Here is a 19714-nt window from a genome sequence, read left to right as displayed (position 1 = left end):
GGAACTACAATCACTTGGGTTACAGTTTTGCAAAAAATATTGGGATAAGGAACCAGTGTTCCCTTGCTCATTGAAGGTAAAACACTGTAAAATAAGGGAGAGAATTCAAACTTTAACACTTTACTTTCTCTTGTTGATTTTTACATCTGTTTTGGGTCATAAGCCAGTTGCTGAAATTACATCTTGCTCAGTAGGCTGTATGCTGAATAGGTCACCATTGAAATGGATGTTTACCTTCTGAGCTTCTTCATGTTATAACCCTCATCCTTAGCTTGTTCAAAGCAGCTAAGTGCTGCTTCATTCATGTTCGATTTAAATTTTTCTTTTCAACTTTGTCAACAGCAGAAGTTATTATCTGCAGATGCAACATAACAGTGATCTAAGTGTCTTGGCATAGGGGAATGGTTGGTTGCTGTGTGTATTCAGCAGTGTAGCCGGAATCCTCCTCTAATGCACAGCCCTGCAGTGCCACTTCTTTTTAACTTGTCTGTGCCCTCCCCTTCTTTTGGAAATGTAACACAACTGAAACTAGAAGCATCTTCATTAACTTTCTTTTTCCTAGCAATTTCTACTCTTTATAATATGCAAATTGCTTGTAGACAAACTCCTCTTACTGATGTAGCTGTAGGGGTAGGGCCTTTGTTTTTGGAGCTGGAGGCATCTGTTGCAAATTACAAGACTGTTTCCAAGGTACTAAATATTGCAGGAGCTGTAATAAGCAAGGAAGAATGGATATGGAAGTGCTTGGTGGCTAGAGAACCTATAGGCTGCCTGGCTGGGAGCCTAAAACTTGAGATTGTCTGAATCCAAACTGTCTCAGGACAGCTGTGGCCAGTTGCTGCTCTCATGAGGGCCCCTAAGCTTCCATTCACTTTTTCATATAAAACTGTGAACTTAGGAGCTGCTCTATGTCAGGTTCACTGGGCAAATTGTGGGCGTTGAGTGAGAACCACATGAATTGCACTAATCCTTGCCCTGCAAATGACTCAGGCAGATGTGACAGGATGTTTTAAGGAGCTGTTCTCTATTTACCTGTTCTCATTACGAGACATTAATCTTCCAGATTTTGTCCAAAACCTTTTGGTACCCAAGTGGAAAGCCTGTCCCTAGGTGGGTATACGTATCGCAGACCTACTCTAGAACTTCTCACTGTGCTTTTTTCCCAGATTCTTTGTGTGTGTGTGTGTCCCTCCCACTGGCTAGCTCTCTTATCTGCAAACCTGTTCCTGTCAATTTATATCTCTGGGAAACACTCTGATAGTCTTATGATTTACTGATTCAGAGTTGAGCTACTCTGTGCAATCTGCTGGCATGACCTCCTTAGAGGATTCTGCATGTGGGCTGGGGGGCACTTACAGAGAGGCTGAGCACAGGGCTGCAGCCGTGGGCTCCAGTAGCCCTGCCTTGCAGAGGAGGAGGTCTTGCACATGCTACTCACTAATACAGTTTCTCAGAAACTGCTCCCTAGGGACAAGAAGAAGCTCTCAGTATTTTGGAAAGAACAAATAGATCCTGAATATGGACTTTTGACCTGGCATGGTACGCAAAGCGATGTTTGCGGTGGTAAGAAATCTTACAGAAGTCAAAACGTGAAAAGTAGTCATTAGCTTTGCTTTTTATTACATTGAGCTGCACTGCTTTCTTCCTTGCCTTCATCAGCATTAGAAACTGAGAATACTTCACTGGCCTGTGTTGTTGGTGAGGAATCTGTGATTTTTTTAAATAAAGCAGTGTATTCTTGTCTAATGACTTTCTATTTTTAGCTGAAGTTACAGTTCTTCTGCTCCTCCCTGCCTAAACTTGCAGAAATTACCGATGTTCATTGCTTGTTTAATTCTGATAAAACAGCTAGTAATTGGGGAGGACCCTCAATGATAAAATTTAGTGTGAACTACATAGGCTTTTGTTTTTAAAAACAGAAGTTTCCAAGCCTTCTGCATTATACGACAAATTGCTCTTTGTTTTTTTTTCTGGTTAGCTAATTTATTTTTTCTACTTGAAATGTAAGTGTTTGAACAAGTGAGAGAGTGCAGCTGTCAGAAGATTAACCAGCTGAAAACTATTGTCAGCATTAATTTTGCTCTAATAAATGACTCTCTGAAGCTATTTAGCAGTCTGTAATCTAGATACAAGGCTATTGACCTATGATGGATAGTACTGGATTTTGTTTGTAAGCTTTGACTTAAATTGTCTACTTAATTTGCTGCAGGTCAGATCACAGGATTAGTGGTAAAGGCCATTATGTGGTTTGAATAAAAATAGCTGGAGGAATGGAATGAAAATCATTGTGTTTATTAATGTAGCAATCTTTGCAGTCATGTACATAGTAAATTGGTAGCCAACAAGATGACAATGACCTGTTTGTGTTCTAAATCTAGGCTCTGTTCTTTGCCAAGTTGTCGGGATTTGCCACATGAGTTGGCTGGGGAGGAGTTGTTCAAGTGAGATAAGGGATTGGCTGCAGATAGGGTGTCTTAACAAGAGCAGTAAAGTCTTTACCATTGTCAATATTTCAGTACAGAAGTGCTTTTCAAGGAGCAGCATGTTTTGTATGTATCAGTTGAAAGCTTTGGGTCTGTGTTTTTCCAGACATTCCAGTTTGGAACTCCCCAGTAATGGAGTGAGTCCAGCAAAGGGCCACTAAGATGATGAGGGGACTGGAGCATCTTTCATGTGAGGTGAAGCTTGGAGAAAGCTCAAGGGGATGTTACTATATAGAAATGTCTGATGAGAAGGAGAGAGGCAGATCTTTCTTGTACCAAGACAAGAGGTAATGAGTGCAAAGAAAAATACGTGAAATTCCATTTTAGGAGTGGATTTTAATTTGTGACTACACCTGTTCCACTTACAGCCTGGAAGCTACTTCAATATAAGGATTGTTATGGATGTGATGGTAGCTAGTTCGTGAAAAAGAATTGTAAATTATACCTAGAGAACAGTCTGACATATGTAGAAGCAGAATGGTCCACCCCATAAAGGGAGAACAAACCATTTTACTTGGATGTTCTGTTTGCAAGAACACTGTTAACTAGTTTTATTTCAAATTATTTCAAATAAAACCAGCATTTTATATCAAAGTGGCCATAACCTGTAGCTGTACGTCCTAAAAGGCCAAAGCTTGATGCATTACATAGAAAATTTATACTGGTTATACTTCTTGTGAAGTGAAAAATAGTGGGGAAGCCGATGTGTTAATTAGTTTAGGGTAAATTTTCCTAGAAGCTCTACCAATTAAATCTGTTGGTGTTGAGGAGATCGACATTATAAGATTAATTTGATTAGAATTAGGCATCTTTTAAGGAGTGAAACACTTCATGCAGATGCTAAATATTACATGGGGAAAAAAAAAAAAGTGCTCTTTCTGTGCTTAAGAAGAATATGATCAAGAACTATGGGATGTTCTTACTGATCTGGGATGAAGATCGGATAGATTTTTTTGGAATAAAACCAGGAATAGTGTGTTTGTATGTATGTGTGCCTGTCAATTGTTTTACATTGGTTTTACATAGTACTTAATATGATTGTCTATGTGTTATGTTTATGCATAGAAAGCTAATATAAGGTTTCTGAAACATAGTAGAACTTTGCTTCTAATTAGGAACATGATAAACTGTGGCGTTTCAGGAGGCAAGCAGTAGGTTTCACACATCTGTGTCTTTTAGTTGTTCAGTTATCCAGCAAGCATTGATTAAAAACCTAGCCTGGAGTTTGGAAAAGCTGATAAAACAAGAGCTAACTTTGAGCAACTGTTTGTGAATAGTCATGTTTGAAGAGCAGTTTGGCAACACAGACATTTTATGTAGTGATTCAGTTACAATGAATTTTATGATGCTAAGTCAGAGGAAGGGTTGGTTGTCCCTTCGTATGAAATTATGAAAAGTCACATTGCCAGCTTTCTGTAATTCTTATGAGTTATTTGTTCGCCATTATTGCTGAAGATACAGCCTTCTTTAAGATGGTTTTATCTTCTCAAGTGTTTGAGAATTAAGATATACAATCCCGTAAGTACTCAGACTATATATACTTACCAAATGCATACATTTTACATCATTGGACCCTTACTGATCAGGTGAAGTTGTTAAGACTTTTAAAAAGTACTGGTGTTAAATCCAATGTTGTCTTGATTCAGGTGTTGGAGCTGCTCGAGCTGGAAACCTTACTTTCATGGTTGGTGGAGTGGAACAGGAATTTGATGCTGCCAAAGAGTTGCTAATATGCATGGGTTCCAATGTAGTCTACTGTGGAGAGGTTGGAACTGGACAGGTAATGCTGAGGCATGAAGAGTTATCTCAGACTTTTACTTTGGCTACTTTATTTTTCTTGAATGATATTTACTCTTTTATTCCAAAATGAAATGCCTTGTATTATGTTTTCTCACTTGTTTCCTTATTCTTCAACCATGATGAAATAGTATTTCAGCACCATTCTCCAGTATTTTGTATAGAATCATAGAATGGCCTAGGTTGAAAAGGACCACAATGATCATCTAGTTTCAACCCCCCTGCTATATGCAGGGTCGCCAACCACCAGACCAGGCTGCCCAGAGCCACATCCAGCCTGGCCTTGAATGCCTCCAAGGATGGGGCATCCACAACATCCTGGGCAACCTGTTCTAGTGTGTCACCATCCTCTGTATGAAAAACTTCCTTGTAAGTTAGCTTAGTACCAGAACATCTGACCTGGTGCTTTTTCACATTGTCTTGTTAAATTATACTTGTTAAAGGATACCGATTTTTATTTTATTTCTTCTAAATTTAGATTTATTGAATGTTCTGAAGGATAAAGAGCACCCACTTGCCATGTTTACTAGCTGAACTACTGTACTAAGAAAAAAACATTTCCTAATCTCTAAAGGAACCATAGGGCACCTTTCATTGGCGTGTTGTACTGCTATACATTTATGCTTACTGATGCTACCTTTACAGAAGAGCTGTCTGAGCATATTTAATCAAAACTATCTCCAATTTAGTGTATTACTTATGCATAAATGTAATGCATTTTCATTAGAAAATGCAAAAACTAATTGACTGATAAACTTATTTTCAGGCTGCAAAGATTTGTAACAACATGCTTTTGGCCATCAGTATGATTGGAACTGCTGAGACTATGAATCTTGGAATCAGGTTTGTTTGATTTTTGTATTGGATTGAAGGTGTTTTCTCTGTGTTAACAGTCTTGTGTTTTACAGTTGACTTTTGCTGAGACAGTGATAATTGGATGGCATAGAAAATCTTTTGCCAGAAATTCTCTTATAAAAGCCATTAGCATGCTAAAGGTGTTACTTAACTAAGGTAGGGCTCTTCAGAACAGGAATACAGGAATATTCTCTTGTGTTGATTGTAAAGGTTGTTACATTCTGCATCTGAAGATAAGACTTTGTTTATTCTGTTATAGTGCTCTATACAATAATGTTTGTCTTACATCACATGCATAGGGGGTAATATAGAGATAGGTATTCAGATTCTAAGCGAATGTGCAATGTATTCTGAATATTATTCTCTCATATGGCTCATGTTGGCTTTGTTTACCTTTGCAAGATCTTCCAAAATATATTGTAAAGTAAAAGTTCTTATGCAGTGCATGTATCAGATTAAGATCAGCGCATAAAAAAACATCCTTTCTGTCAGAGTCTATCACTGTGGTTTGACCTAATTTCCAAAACTAATGCTTTCTCAAAGAGCTGGAGTATGTTCACCTTTGCTCTTTTCAGTGCTAAAAGTTTCATTTCTAGCAGGTGATGCATTTGACTTGTAAGAAGCCGTATAGTGAAACAAAATGATTCTTTCTCTCCAGTTGCAACCAATTTATTTTTCCTGTTTTGTTTGAATTTTTTTAAATACCATAACTGCAAGTACTGCTTCAGTATCATAGTATTTGAATCTTCCTAAATTCTCTTGGCCAGATCTAAAACGTTTGCAAATTTATATGCAGTTAGGTTTGAAGAGATTATCTTCCAGTTGTGTATCTTTTAAGGGCTCTTCACAAATTATTCATCTCACGGTTGCATCCTTCCAGTTGGTCTGCTAAAACTATAGGTAGTGTAGATACTTATCAACTGGGCTTTGGACCGTGTGCTCATGTGGATTTGCTGCACTATAAAAACAACAAGAGGGCATCAAATGCTTAAATAAATAAAAAAGAACACCTACATGTGTGCACATACACGAGGCAGTGTAATGGATTCACATTTCCTCTTAATTACCATATCAAGATGCAGTTGTTTTATTGAATTGCCCTTGTCTCAGATGTTAGACTATCTTGACCTATTAAGTTGTCATGTTGTAATTGAGATAAAAGAGGAATTTGCTTTGCATCAGTGCTAATTGGTTTATCAATATCCTGTACCATTTACATTTTAAAATTGAGAGTCTGTAAGATACAGAGGCACGTCTGTATTAAGCCATAATAAAAACAGTGGCATTGTATACAACTCTTGTAATTCAGTATGGTGTAAAGCTTTCATCATGTTCTGGTTTAAGTCATGTTTCACTTAATAAGGCATATGCAACTGATTTTTCATTAATTTTTTGTCTGTATTTGTAGAAATTACTATGTTTAAAATTAAAAATAAAGAATAAAGTCAAGAGGTTTGGAACACAGGTATTCTGAGCATGTAATCTGTGCAGAGAACAAATGGATGCCTGCAGCCACTGCTGTAAGATTTTTAGAATTTTCATTTTTCATTTTATTGGCTTCTACTGAAAATGTTGGCTGAATTTGTATTCGGTATTTGTGACTGAAAATCCTCTATAGAGGTGACGATTTACTGACCTTCCTTGCTTACAATGATGGTAGTCAAGAGGAAACTGTAGTTATTGTAGAAGAAACCTGCTGATTGTAAGCTGAATAATATGAAACACAGAAACCTCATGCAGTTTTGGGCTAAACGAGATTAAGTCGTAGGCAGTAATGTAAAGCAATTCAGGATCTTTGCACTGATTTTAATGTGCTGTGGATTAAGTCCCGGAGATGACTTTTGTATACAAGTAGAATAAGAACTTTCCACTCTTGGTGCGTACAGATTTCTAACGTGCAAGTCACTGTTTTCTAATTGTTAAAAGTTTTCAATTTTTATTAAATGGGTTAGTTGTTTTTTGTTTTTTGTTTTTTTTAAGTGGTTGATGGGTTGACTACCTAGTGAGAAATGGTTTGACTACCTGGGGAGAGTTGGAAGATGAACTGATAAAATCTGACTCAACCTAATAATAGCAAAGGACTTTGGAAACCCGTAAAATACCCTCAGAGTGGATACAGTGGAGCTCGTACTTATTTTTAACTTCTAGATAGAATATAAAATCTCTGTGTCATGCATCACACATATTTGCTGTATTCTAGTCTTGAGTTTTAAGGACTTTGGATGATCAGTTATTCAAAATATTACTGACTGAACTAGATGTCACTAGAAAGTCATAATATAGTACCTTCCAGAAATCAATATGTTCTTTCTTCAAAACAGTATGGCGTTATACTATTAATAAACCACTTCTCTATTGTTTTCATTAACCATGTGGCCTCAATTTTCACTTTATTCATTTCAGATTTTTAAATTACATCTGTTATTGTTTTATTTATATTTGAAATTACAGAATTTTTCCATACTTAGTATAAGTAGCAAATAGAATATTGTCCGGAGGAAGGAAAATTGGCATTAATGAACAAAAAATCCCCATAAGCTCCCAGAAAAAACAGGTGATATTGCTACATAATTGCTTTTTTTTATATTTGCTTGCTTTTAGACTTTACTCAATATCATCTTCCTTTAGTAATGTAGATGTCCACTTTCATTGGAAGTTATTGGATTTGGATTCAATAAGTAATATTAAAAAAAAAATTCCGTCTGAAGTCTGACCATTGAAATACCTTTTTTTTTTTTCCCACTAATTTCATGCTTTATGAATGTTGCCTTTAAAAATTTTGAAGCTGTGGCAGACATTCTGGAAATGAATTTACATTTTCATTTGTATTACTGTTTTTCTAGCATGTTAGTGAAAATTTTCACATAAGTAGATTTTACTACATGTTTTTATGGATCATAGAATCATAGAATTGCTCAGGTTGGAAAAGACTTTCAAGACCATCAAGTCCAACCACAACCTAATCATACTACCCTAACTCTAACAAACCACTGCTAAATCATGTCCCTGAGCACCACATCCAGACTGTTTTTAAACACATTCAGTAATGTGCATATCTCAAAATGCCATAGTGAATTACTGTGTCAAATCAATGCACAGAATATGTGTAAGCTTCACAAATAAGAAATAAAAACATTAGTTGAAACTATCCAGAGCTGAAGACTGCTTTTCTTATTCTTTTTTTCTTTTTCTCATCTGAATGTCAGTAGCTTACTGAGTTTCAGTGTAGCAATGTCTAATACTAGCAAAGTAAGGCTTGGACATGAGTTATTGATGGTAACAAGTTTGTGTTTGGGTTGGATGGAAGCAGTGCTTAGTCCCTTCAGAGGTTCAGGGAAGGGCTTCTCTGCTGACACAAGACAGTACAAGGTAGTTTAATGGGGTTGGGATATGAAGGACCATGACAGCAGTAAGTGGTCTTTGGCACTGCAGAATCACTGTTGGGCTTCTAACAGGGAAGGAAGTCTTCTCCACTAGAAGGAACTACTCTGGTACCCAGATTTGTGTCAAAAGACTGCTGTTTCCTTAGCAGTTTTACTGTATAATAAGTTTGCACTTCCTTGCTTTTTTAGATCTTTAAAGTGTGAAGATGGTGAAAGAACTTTGCCATCTGTTGCCAAGCCTCCAGATCTGGTTTTAGTGAGCATCCTTGGGTTGTAGTTGAGCAGAAATGGGAGTCAGCAACATAGAGAGGCCTGTGCACCAGCCTGAGGCATGTAGCCCTGAGGGCATTCACATCACAGATTTTAGAAAGACCTTTAAACTGAATTCCTCTGAGAACTCTGTCTCTGCTGTCTTCATCTCAGTCTTCTGAAGGTTACTAAAGATGCTTCAGAGCACTTACCTTGTTTAAAACACCAATAGCACGATTATTTTTAGCTTGGTAGAAAGGTCATAAGGTTCCATTTGAATATTTTGCAACTTTATATGGTATTTCTCCCAAGAGAAATTCACCTTGAGATGTGAATCAACAGTTCAGCTACTACAGTTGTTACACCATAACATAAGACATACACAATAATATGAGGGCATGTATTTTTTTCTTTTCTGTGAAATGTCTTGTGAGTTTCTCTCTCTGTTCCAGACTGAACTCCTGGAGGTATGTGTGAAAAATGCTGTATGTTATTTTGCCAAAGCTCAGTAAAACTTAAATATTAAGCAGTGGCTCAAAGGGATCCTACTTGTACCATTTTTTGTTGTTGTTTGTGTGCTCATTGCTTAGTTTCTGCTGTTCATTTCATGAGGAATGTTACTGAACAGCCTGTAATTTGAGGCAATGAATTGCTTTTGTGCTCTATTAGAAGTTCAGTTAATACATAGACTTCTTTTCTACTTATAAGGGAGAAGAATATTTTGGTAATTGTAAATTTACACGCACATGCACAAGCTCTTGCCACATCCAATGGCAAGTTGTTATAGGGACTGGCAGACTGTCATCATTTTGATAGCTTGAGCAGTATATCTCCTGAACAGCCATGGAGCTCTTATGCAGAGAGTATCATATGTTCCCAGCCAATTTACAGGGAAACAGCAATAACATTTTATCATGGTTGAGAGCCCAGTAGCTGCTTCCTATTAAACTTGCCCTTTCAGATACCTGTCTTGGATTAATTTGTTGATTTCAAATGGAAACTCAGTCTTCTCCACTGAAGCATGACTTTCTAGGATAGACTCTCACTGAATGACAATTACTGTATATTCTAGCTAGTTTCAGACCATTACAAGCCTTGGGCACAGTGGAAGACAGAGGACTTCTTCAGTAACTGATTTTAATATGTCTAATTTTAACTGTCAGTTATATATGCACCACTGGATGAATCCTCAGAAAGATGAAATGCAAAGCGCTTCTAACTTGCTCTTATTAATGATACACTTGCTGCAAAGGAGAAAAAAAAATAGGTTCAGGTCTCCTGCAGAGAATCTGCATGATGTTTTAAGAGCAGCGGAGTTTGAAGGAGCAGGGATTTAAACTGATGCTGTCTGCCTTTTTCCTTTGCTGGAGCAAAAATATGCCAGATGTAATGCAGGTGGTATTTTACATATCTGCCTGACACACAGTTATCTTTTAAAATGTATTTTCACAGAGAGGCAGTTGGTACACTGTGAGGAGAGCATTTTTGGGAAGGGTTATATGCATTTGGAAATAATAGCTTTTCTGCCTTGCAGTGTACTTGTAGCTGTAATTACAGATCGCTGCACGCAGGCACTGCACTGCTAAAAATACTGATCTGGGTGTAAGAAAGATAAGGAAACAAACAAACCAAAAGACTTCTTTTGGCCAAAAAGCAGCTGCTTTGTGCTTGAAAGCTCAGGCATTGTGTGCTCCCAATGCATCTGGCGTTTTTTGGTTGCTTCGTTTGGTTCGGTTGCATTTGGTTTTGGTATTTTTGATGACAACAATTAAGGCCTTTATTTTGAGAGGTTCTCGATGAAGATTTTGATATGCTATACAGGATAATAGTACAATTAAAATACTGTGAGGACATATTGGTGCTGGAAAATACGTGTTGTTTTTTTTTTTTTAAAGAAATGGCAATTGAAAGCTTTTAGAGGACTTCAGTAAATGGGGAGGAGGATAAAGCCCAGTCCCAAGGGCTGGTGCAGCAAGTTATAAATAAGGCTGTTACAGCAGTGATGCTAAAAAGGTAGTGTGTGTGTGTGTATATATATATATATTTTTTTTAATATATATATATATTTATATTTATATTAGCAACTTGATGTCAGCATTAATACAAATTCATAAAACAGTTAATTTTCTGAAATATTAATATACTTTCAGTCTACAGTGAGCAGCAGTTTATGCCATCAGCTCTATTTTCGAACAAATGGAACCATTCTAGAACAAATTTTCTACTTGGCCAAGCTTTGTTTTACCAGGATCAGTAACCTTATCAACAGTTGACCCAGAACTATGATGTATGTTTGTGAATAGATAGCATATGTCACGGTAAGAGGCAGACTTGCCTCATAAGCTACAGTATGTAATGAAGATCAAGTAACAGCAAAGCGAAATAGAGATGTATACAATAGTAATATATATATTTTTAGAAATGTATCAGGTTTGGTACTTGCTTCTCAATTAATTGCTTTGTTCAGCTCTAGATAGTACAATTTTGTTACAAAGAACAGGTATGTGATCTAGTCACTGGCAGAACAGAATGCCTTATAACAATTAGAAGGGAGCTGCACTTCTGAGAAGGCCTTTATTTTGCTTGCACTTTCGGAATTGCTAGATTGAAGGCACTTTGCTTAGTGCAAAGGAAAAAAGCCCTGAAAACCTACTGCTTAAATGGTGGATTGATGGTCTTTAATCTAAAATACAGCTCTGCTACCCCCAATATCAATACTGTGTCATTTTTCATGGCTCATAGTAAAGGGAGAGAAATGATGGCAGAGTCCTAAAATATAAAACAAGTCACCCATGTCTTGCACATTTTGACATTAACAGTTCTCTTCCTTGACCTTTGACAGATTAGGGCTTGACCCAAAGCTGCTGGCCAAGATTCTAAATATGAGCTCGGGTCGCTGTTGGTCAAGCGATACGTACAACCCTGTTCCTGGAGTGATGGAAGGCGTACCATCTGCTAATAATTATCAAGGTGGCTTTGGAACAACGCTCATGGCTAAGGTACGGAATACTTACATGTAAAGGTACAGTTGCTTCTCTCTGGGCTTCTAGCAAACATTCTTATGAATACAAGGAAATACGCGTGCATTGACAGAGGACATCTCAACCTATTACTCTGAATTAATGAGTGTAGTGGGCTTTCCTTTAATCTCCAGCCTCTTCCTAGCTAGTCTTGTTGCAGAGCCATTCAATGAGATGATACGCTCTTTCTCAGTTCTCAGTTGCCCTAGAGCTCCCGATGGACTTGTGTGTATGGCAAGTGCTCAGCAAGCCTTTTAGATGGCTCTCGCATGACTGCTCTGGAACTTAAGAACCTCAGCTCAAGTTCAGGAAAACCCTGCTGAACGAATTAGTTGCCCATAATGGCAAAAGCATCTAAAACTTTTGGCCTAATCTCTTCCAGATACCTTATGCTGTGCTACCACAAATGCATTCTGGCATTCCCTTCCTTGCTGAGCCAGTTCCTAAGGTGTTTGCCTAAGGTCATGTGAAATGCATAATGCAGACAGGCCTCAAACCACTGCCTCTGCAGACTGATTTTCTACAGGTGCCTGTGCTGTGCTGTGACCTCTCTTGAATTGTTGTCAGTGGCGGCAAATGTAATACTTCTTAGAAAGAATAACCCAGTGATTTAAATTACTTGTCTGCAAAGTGAGAGATCTGGGCTTTAGGTCCTTCTCAGCAAGAAGAAGTTGTAACTTACAGCTATCCCATCCCAGGAGGGTACACTTACTGCCACACTCTTGGCTGTTCAAGGAAAAGCACGGTCCTGAGTCACTCTGTGGTCAGGAAAGCAAAGCTCTTGGAGGCCAGAGGAAAGTAGGCAAGGAGGTCAGGGCTGTGCATCATGCTGATGAGGATGCAGTTGGAGGGAGGAACTGTAGGGCACTGACTTTTGAACTTCTGCGTTTACACAATGATTGCCTAAAGTGAATTACAAAATCAGCCCTGGAAGAGAACTCTGGTCTCATCTCTTGATGGCTGGTGTGCAGTATTCTAAGTTTATGCAACAACAGCCAGCAGCTTTTGTCTTTGAGGGATGTGTTAAAATACTGGAAAGCAGCAGTTTTTATGTGATGTTCATGTCATTGGACACAGGAGACAAGAAAACATTATTAGAATTCCTGATTTATAAAATGCTTCATATTATGCATTTGAGGTTGGCCAGGGTTACTGATTGGAGGTAAGCAACCTGATCCTGGCAGTGTCTCAAAGCTCGTTTCTATCACATGCAGCTTTCAAAATCCGTCCTGCCTGTTGTGCATTGTTTCACACTGGAATCTCTGTTCTTCTGGTTCTTAACTATTACTCTTGTCTTGATTAACCTCATAATATAAATAGGATGGGACATATTCCCCTCCCTTTTAACTTTCTGTGTAAATGCTGAATTTTTTCTCCCTTTTGTTCTGCTTCTAAGAGGGACCTTTGTCTAAGATCTTCATTGGAGGAACGGCAGTTTGGCTTGTGCTTGTTTGTTGAAACTGTCAGCTTTTGTTTAAAGTATTATCAACCCATAAGAGGATTGTTTCTCAGACATTTTTAATTGCTCTTCACCTTTCCTGATGCCTCACCTGTCCATCTTGTCTTCTAGACAGTCTATAGGCTGCCTTAGTAAGAGGGAAAGACAAATTCCTTTCATGCCTCTTTAGTACTGATAGAAAATTAGTTGAATGAGTAAGGAGCCAAGAGAAAGCTGATCACGTTTGTGATGTTACATGGTGAAGTATGACCAGTTTTAAGACACTGCTCCTTAGTTGTCAGAGGACTTCTATGATCCCTTTCATCCTGGTATGTGATAAATCATGTAGTATATAAGTTGAGTTGGGGACTCTTGTCTGGGAAGTACAAAGCATGCTTTTGCCACTTAACAAGAAGCAAAAGCCAACCGCATTCGCAGCATTGTTACTGATTAAATGTTGTCCTTGAATCCTGAGAAAAGCAAGATTTATATCATAGTATTCTTGACTGATTGTGCTTTATTGCAAATGACAAAGTTTCATTTACATCAGCTCCAAAATAAGTCTAAGGAACCACACATTTCTACTGTGACCATTTTTTATGGATCTTTTTGTTGTTGTTGTTGTTTGCTTTTACTTTTTAAAAATAAGTTTGCAACTGTCTCCTGAAAGAGAATCTGTTTCCCTTTTTCAAGCTGAGAAAAAGTGAACAAAATAGTGGTACAGTAAGACATCTGCAAGATTTTATCAGCTTTGTAGAGTATGAGAGGACCCGTAAATTATGCTCTGATTTTCACTTTTTTGGAAAGGTCAGCAAATGACAAATTTCCTTTAGAGCTGTTTTGTGCTATTTCATTCAAGGAATCTCCAGCTTTGAGAGAAAAGATGCAAAATCTTTTACAATCTTTTACCTAAAGATTGTAAAGCTAAACTTTATATACAGTTTGTGTTTTTATTCCTTCAAAGTTCCAATTAATAGAATGAAATTTTAAAAACAAACAGAAACCCCTAGGACCTTCCTGACTTTGGAGTCAGGAGTCCTCGTTCAAGTAAATGCTGAGATGCTATCTAATATTTCAGCCATCTTGAAGCCCAAGTTTCATTGTAAAAGCAAGCAGACCTGCTTTATAAAATTGTCCTTGTGCTAGTGCAGAATTTTCAGGGACTGTTTTTGTGCAAGCCCCTTCAGAGAAAAATAGACCACTACTACTGAAACTATGGACCTTCATTAGGAGCAGGATGATTTTGCTGTTCTACTATTACATGAAGTGATTTAAGATTTTTTGAATGAAGTGGACAATATGGCAACATTTCTCAAAGACGGGCTGGACAAGATTAGGATTATATCATGGAATATCTTACTGTAAATTAGGCTGAAATCACTGCTCTTAGACTTAAGTCATCAGTCATTGCTAGACAAAAAGGAATGATCTGCAGTGATGCAAATGAGGAATCTTATCTGAATCCTGTGGCATGTGATACGTATGTTTTTCCCATTTTCCTAGATCTTGAAGTCATTCAAGGGTAATAGGAAGAGTAACTATAATTCTGATTTGTATCAGAATGACCTTTATAGGGCCGATTTACAGATCGAAGTGACATTTAGAGAATAGAGTAAGATCTTGAATTTCCTTGTGCTAATTCAAATACGGACGCACAGAAAGTAAAGACCTGTCTTGTAAGTCATTCTTGAGAAGCCAAAAGTGCTCTCAGCAGTACTACAGCCTCTCAGTTCTTCTTATTTGTCATAAATATAGATATATTTTTAAATTAAACCCAATAAAGGTGCAAATTCTATGAGCCACCGCAGTCTTGGATGGACAGCAAATGTAGTCACACATTAGTAACACTGGAGAAGTATTTCTGCAGCTTTCTTAAAATGTGGACCTCATAATTAAGTTCCATTCTCTTGCAGTACCTTATAAAGGCAACCTTGAGAGCAGGCATTACTGTCATACTTGGAAAGAGATCTGTTTCTATATCCAGGCCCTTGTTAGCTATTCTTTCGTCAGTGAGCTTCATGTCTGATTCAGCTTTAAAATTCAAGACGTCCTCCAACCTGACTCATCATTTCTGTCCACCATGAAGCTGATTTTTTTTCTAACTAACTTTAGTTAGTCATTATGCTGGTACTTGCCTTTCATTTTTCTCCTGTTTATTTTGGATTATAGATATAGTTGACCAAATGCTCTGGGAGGATAGGATTTCAAATTATTCTTCCTGACAACCTTATTTTTTGCCCCAAACTTAGTGTTTAAAAATGCAATTGAATTATTCTCTATATCCCTTCATCTTCGCTCATTACAGAAAGTATCAAGTTGTTGCAAAAAACCAGGACAGTTCCCTAGGGAATTCCTTAATACATCCCTTCAGTGAGGCTGCAGAACATTTATATTCACGAAGTGGCTCACACCTATCATTCTTTCATTAATTGCACGGTCACATTAGAGTAAATGTAAGTACAGTGAGAGGCTTTAATTTTGTTGCTGTTCAAATACCTCCAGCTTTGTTTTTAACCTGTTTTTAGCAAGAAAAATGTCGTCTCACTCAAATAATACGAAACATATGTGAAATATTTACGTGAATATCCAGAAGAATTTTAATTTTGAAGATAGTGTAGTAAAGTGGAGGAAAAAAAAGTCTGAGCCTTGCTATCAGGTTGCATAATGATCAAGAAAATTCCCTCTGTCCTGAAGGAAGTTGTCTTCCTTGCAGAGCTGTGTGTGAATTGGGTTTTTGGGTTGGGTTTTGTTTTGTTTTTTTCCTATTGAATAACACTGAGTTACTGTTTTCAAAATTAAAAACTAAACAAAGACTTCTTTCTTCCAGGACTGAAATCTTATACAGTAGACTTCTCTTAACAATGAAAGTTATTTAACATATTGTATGTACATTGCTATTGATAATCTTGTCTTCTTTTTCTTGACTTTTTTCCTTTCCTTCCCTTCTTCCTCTCTGCCTTCTTCCTCTCTCTCCTTCCTCTCAGGATCTTGGCCTGGCCCAGATTTCTGCCACCAACACAAAGACACCAGTTCCTTTGGGATCCCAGGCACATCAGATCTACAGGATGATGTGTGCAAAAGGCTATGCCCTGAAAGACTTCTCAGCTGTATTCCAGTTTTTACGTGAGGAGGAAAGCTTGTGAGCTGTCCTTTGGCAATGGACACAATAATAAACCACATTTTTTTATCCTTACAGCTCATTTGAGAAATACATGGGTTTAATGAAATACTGTGCATACTGATCTCATACAGACTAATAATCTTTGGTTGTCTAAATCACAACAAACTCCGGGACTTCATCAATTCTTGAAAAAGTGAGCCAGAGGAAGGGGTTGTTTGGCAACTAGCCAGACAGTGATTTCATTTTATAAGAACCATCAAAAGTTTTTTCACTAGATGCAATAAATAAATGAATATTTTTTTTATTAAACACTTAATTGCATATAAAATAATTTACATTACGAGTGCAAACTTAGGTGAATCTTGAAGAGTAAAGTTATATAGTGATTTAATGATATCTAGTGATCTATCAAAATTAAAAGTGAATACTGTATGGAAAAAGGGAAGATTTCTTTTTCAATGAAGAAACATAGCTTGAGATGGATTTTATTATTTTTTTTCTTGGACCTACTAGCCTTGGATTGATATGTAGTGAATTTTACCTGGGGTTCAGGTTGCAGATTAAGTTTATGGGCACATGTTACTAAGTGGAGAGCTATTACAGCATGTTTGCCTGATAGACTTAGTTAAAATAACATGGTATGTGTGTCTCTGCTGTAAAACTCTTACTGTATTTTGCTAACCCAGTTTTATATTTTCTTGTATTCTGTCACACGTTTTCTGTCACACGTTTTCAGAGCTCAAAAACAGCACTTTCCAGAAGTTCTAACCAAGTGTGCATTTGCTTTAGGCGACTACTGCAGTAATATAAACCTAAACCCCATTATTTTGAGAAGAAATAAAAATCTATGCTGGTAAATACTTGCTCTATGATTATTTGCTTTTAGCTTTGATGCAATCTTGCACACACACAATTCACTAAAAAGATACTAAGTGGTCTTTTAATTTGCTTGGGTTTTTATAAATTATCTTTCAGTAACAGGCTTTTGAAGAACTCTTGACTGCGTGATGCATACCGTAGTATATTTGCCTAGTTCACTGCTTCTGGCAAAATAAAGGTGTAAAGTTAAATTTATAAATTTAAGTACTCACATCCATACTGACTCACAGGTTCTAGGCTCAATCAATGGTCAATTATGCATTTACATTCCAATTTTGGTTCTGTGACAGATTCCTTTATATGTGCACGTTCAGGTAAGAAAATTTTGTGTTTGAATTAGCTTAATTTGGTAACTTCTACTAACTTGAACATTACATTTTAACCTGTTAACATTATGTGAAGTCATTAAACTACAGATTGATCTGGTATTCTTTCACTTTGCTTCAAAGACTATGACATCCCAGGTTATTCAGAGCTTAGGGGCTTGTTAATGTTGTGTGAGTTGAAGACTACTAGGAGCAATCCTACTTTTTAATAGTTGTTGTTCTCTCATTTGATAAAGCTATTGATTCCATTCATTCCTTGAAATCAGACACAAAACTATCTGCAATAAAAACTATTAAAATTGCCAAGTCAACCGCATGAGTGCTGGAAAATGCACAAATGTGGAACCACTGTTAGAGGTGTGTGGCTCAACCTTTGACTGCAAGATCACATAGAGGTGGCTTTTTTCTTCCACCATTCCTGCCTCACACAGCACAAGGATGACCCAGTCTCATAATGAATTTGAGACTACAGGGATGCTTTTGCTGATAGGATCCTTGTTCGCTTGGCAGTTTTACAATGAATGAGAGAAGGAATGGTAGGAGAGGTCTGGTTAAGTCTCCTCTATATTTGACTTGGAGAGCTGTCTGGTAGCAGGATTACTGAGGATTTCTAATAGATGCATCCTCCTAGTGTCCAGCCCAGCCTGATGCAGCAGTTTCTATTAATGTATTTGCTTGCAGCAAGCATAATCATTTGCTTTCTTAATATGGTACATGCAGATATAAATGTTAGGAGCCATAAGGAACGGAATATGTTCAGTGAGACAGACCCTTTGAAACTTTTAGTTTCTGAAATCATAAACTCTTTGTTAAGCATGTGAAAATTTGAGTTACTTGTATGTTTCTGCTCAAGGCTAACTCAGTCTTCTTGGGGTCCGTTTCTCCTCTCCTACAACCACTGATCAAATTTTAAATTCCTACTCTGAAGCTCACATTGGAGTAGAGACTGCCAGAATGCTTTCTTGGCAAACCAACAAAATTAAATGTTTTCTGATCTGTTTCTTAGAGGAGGATTTTGGCTGAAATTAAGAACAAAAACCAAACCAAACAAAAGCCAGCTTCAGGGCAGACAGCCAGCATGTAAAATTTTAGACCAAGCAGTTAGTTTGGCAAAGTTAGAAACAACTTTTAACATAAATCTTACTGTGGAAAGTGCCTTGAAACTTTTAATAATATCCAATATCTGAAGCCAGTAATACAATTTCTGGTAGAATACACATATTTTTCCTAATTCTGCAGGGAAATACTGTGTTACTGGATGCATATAGTGGTGGTGGTATTTATGCTAGCTACATCTATTCTGCATCTGCCTGTGTGTGTAATGCGTTTTTTGCTCTGCATGGGGTATACTTCTGGCCTATGGAAATTAAGCAAGTACTAAAACTGTTGTCACTGCCAGAAACAGGCGTTGAAAACAGCAATTTATTGAGCTGAACAGAAAGACAGTGAAATTGGTTAAATTTCTACACTAATTACTTCCCAGTGCATACACCCAAATTAGGTACAGCAAATTAGCTGCGTATTTTATAAATGTCCCAAAGGGAAACTTGAGGTAACTTCTTTTAAAATTGTTTGGAATGTTAAACTAGCCCTCCCATCATGCTTGCTTGGAAATTCACCTATATCAAATGCATTTATTGACTAGCAGCAAAACATTATCAACCAATAAAAGTAGTGATGGTTTTTAAAAATATACCTAAGCAGTCTTCTCTCATTTATGATTCTGTATAACCCATCTTAAGCAACTGTTTTTGGTGGTCGTTTAACAGAGGAGGCCTTCTATTAAAACTGCTGAGTATGATGTTGCTTTAACTTTATTTATGGCTCTTACGAGCCTCGGGTGGAAGAGGAGGCATTCTGACCAAGTAAAAGTATTATACGTGATAGTCTGGCTCTGGTTTAATCAATGGGAGTGTTGCCTTTAACTACAGTACTGCCAGGATTTCACAGCATTTTTGGAATGGGGATGTAATTCCAGTGCAGATGTGGCCAAGATGCAGCTTCAGGGCATCTCTCAGGCAAGGACTGTGCCACATTGATGGCATCAGGATTCTGAAAAGTTGGGGTGCCGGCTGTGAAAGGAAGGAGCCAGCTGGAGCTGCTGGGGGTGATATTGCCAATCTGTGTTCCAGCTTTGTCCTGCAGCAGATGATAGAGCTGCTG

General features: G+C 37.5%; 1 protein-coding gene across 3 annotated transcripts; it reads left to right on the top strand.

Annotated features, from left to right (window-relative positions):
• The first annotated feature begins 1381 nt into the window (after positions 1-1381).
• HIBADH (3-hydroxyisobutyrate dehydrogenase) lies at positions 1382-19244 on the top strand. 3 transcript variants are annotated; one of them, XM_010712839.3, is made up of 5 exons: positions 1382-1563; positions 4130-4263; positions 5047-5123; positions 11610-11766; positions 16210-19244. In XM_010712839.3, the coding sequence occupies exons 1-5, from the start codon at positions 1428-1430 to the stop codon at positions 16366-16368; spliced, it is 663 nt and encodes a 220-aa protein (XP_010711141.1). In that variant the 5' UTR covers positions 1382-1427; the 3' UTR covers positions 16369-19244. The 3 variants fall into 3 exon arrangements, with proteins under 3 accessions (XP_010711141.1, XP_010711142.1, XP_010711143.1); XM_010712840.3 differs by having other exon boundaries at positions 1383-1539; XM_010712841.2 differs by lacking the exon at positions 1382-1563 and adding an exon at positions 2713-2770.
• Positions 19245-19714: the final 470 nt, after the last annotated feature.

This window comes from Meleagris gallopavo, chromosome 6, assembly GCF_000146605.3.
Source record: "Meleagris gallopavo isolate NT-WF06-2002-E0010 breed Aviagen turkey brand Nicholas breeding stock chromosome 6, Turkey_5.1, whole genome shotgun sequence".
Taxonomy (NCBI): Eukaryota; Metazoa; Chordata; class Aves; order Galliformes; family Phasianidae; genus Meleagris; species Meleagris gallopavo.
Note: the sequence above shows the minus strand (reverse complement) of the source record. Positions and strands in the feature narration are given on the sequence as shown.

Bases quoted from the DNA above. Each gene is read 5' to 3' on its own strand.
- HIBADH (XM_010712839.3), top strand. From the start codon at position 1,428: ATGCTACTCACTAATACAGTTTCTCAGAAACTGCTCCCTAGGGACAAG. The intron at 1,564-4,129 runs GTAAGAAATCTT...GTCTTGATTCAG, and splicing joins GCAAAGCGATGTTTGCGGTG to GTGTTGGAGCTGCTCGAGCT. The intron at 5,124-11,609 runs GTTTGTTTGATT...GACCTTTGACAG, and splicing joins ACTATGAATCTTGGAATCAG to ATTAGGGCTTGACCCAAAGC.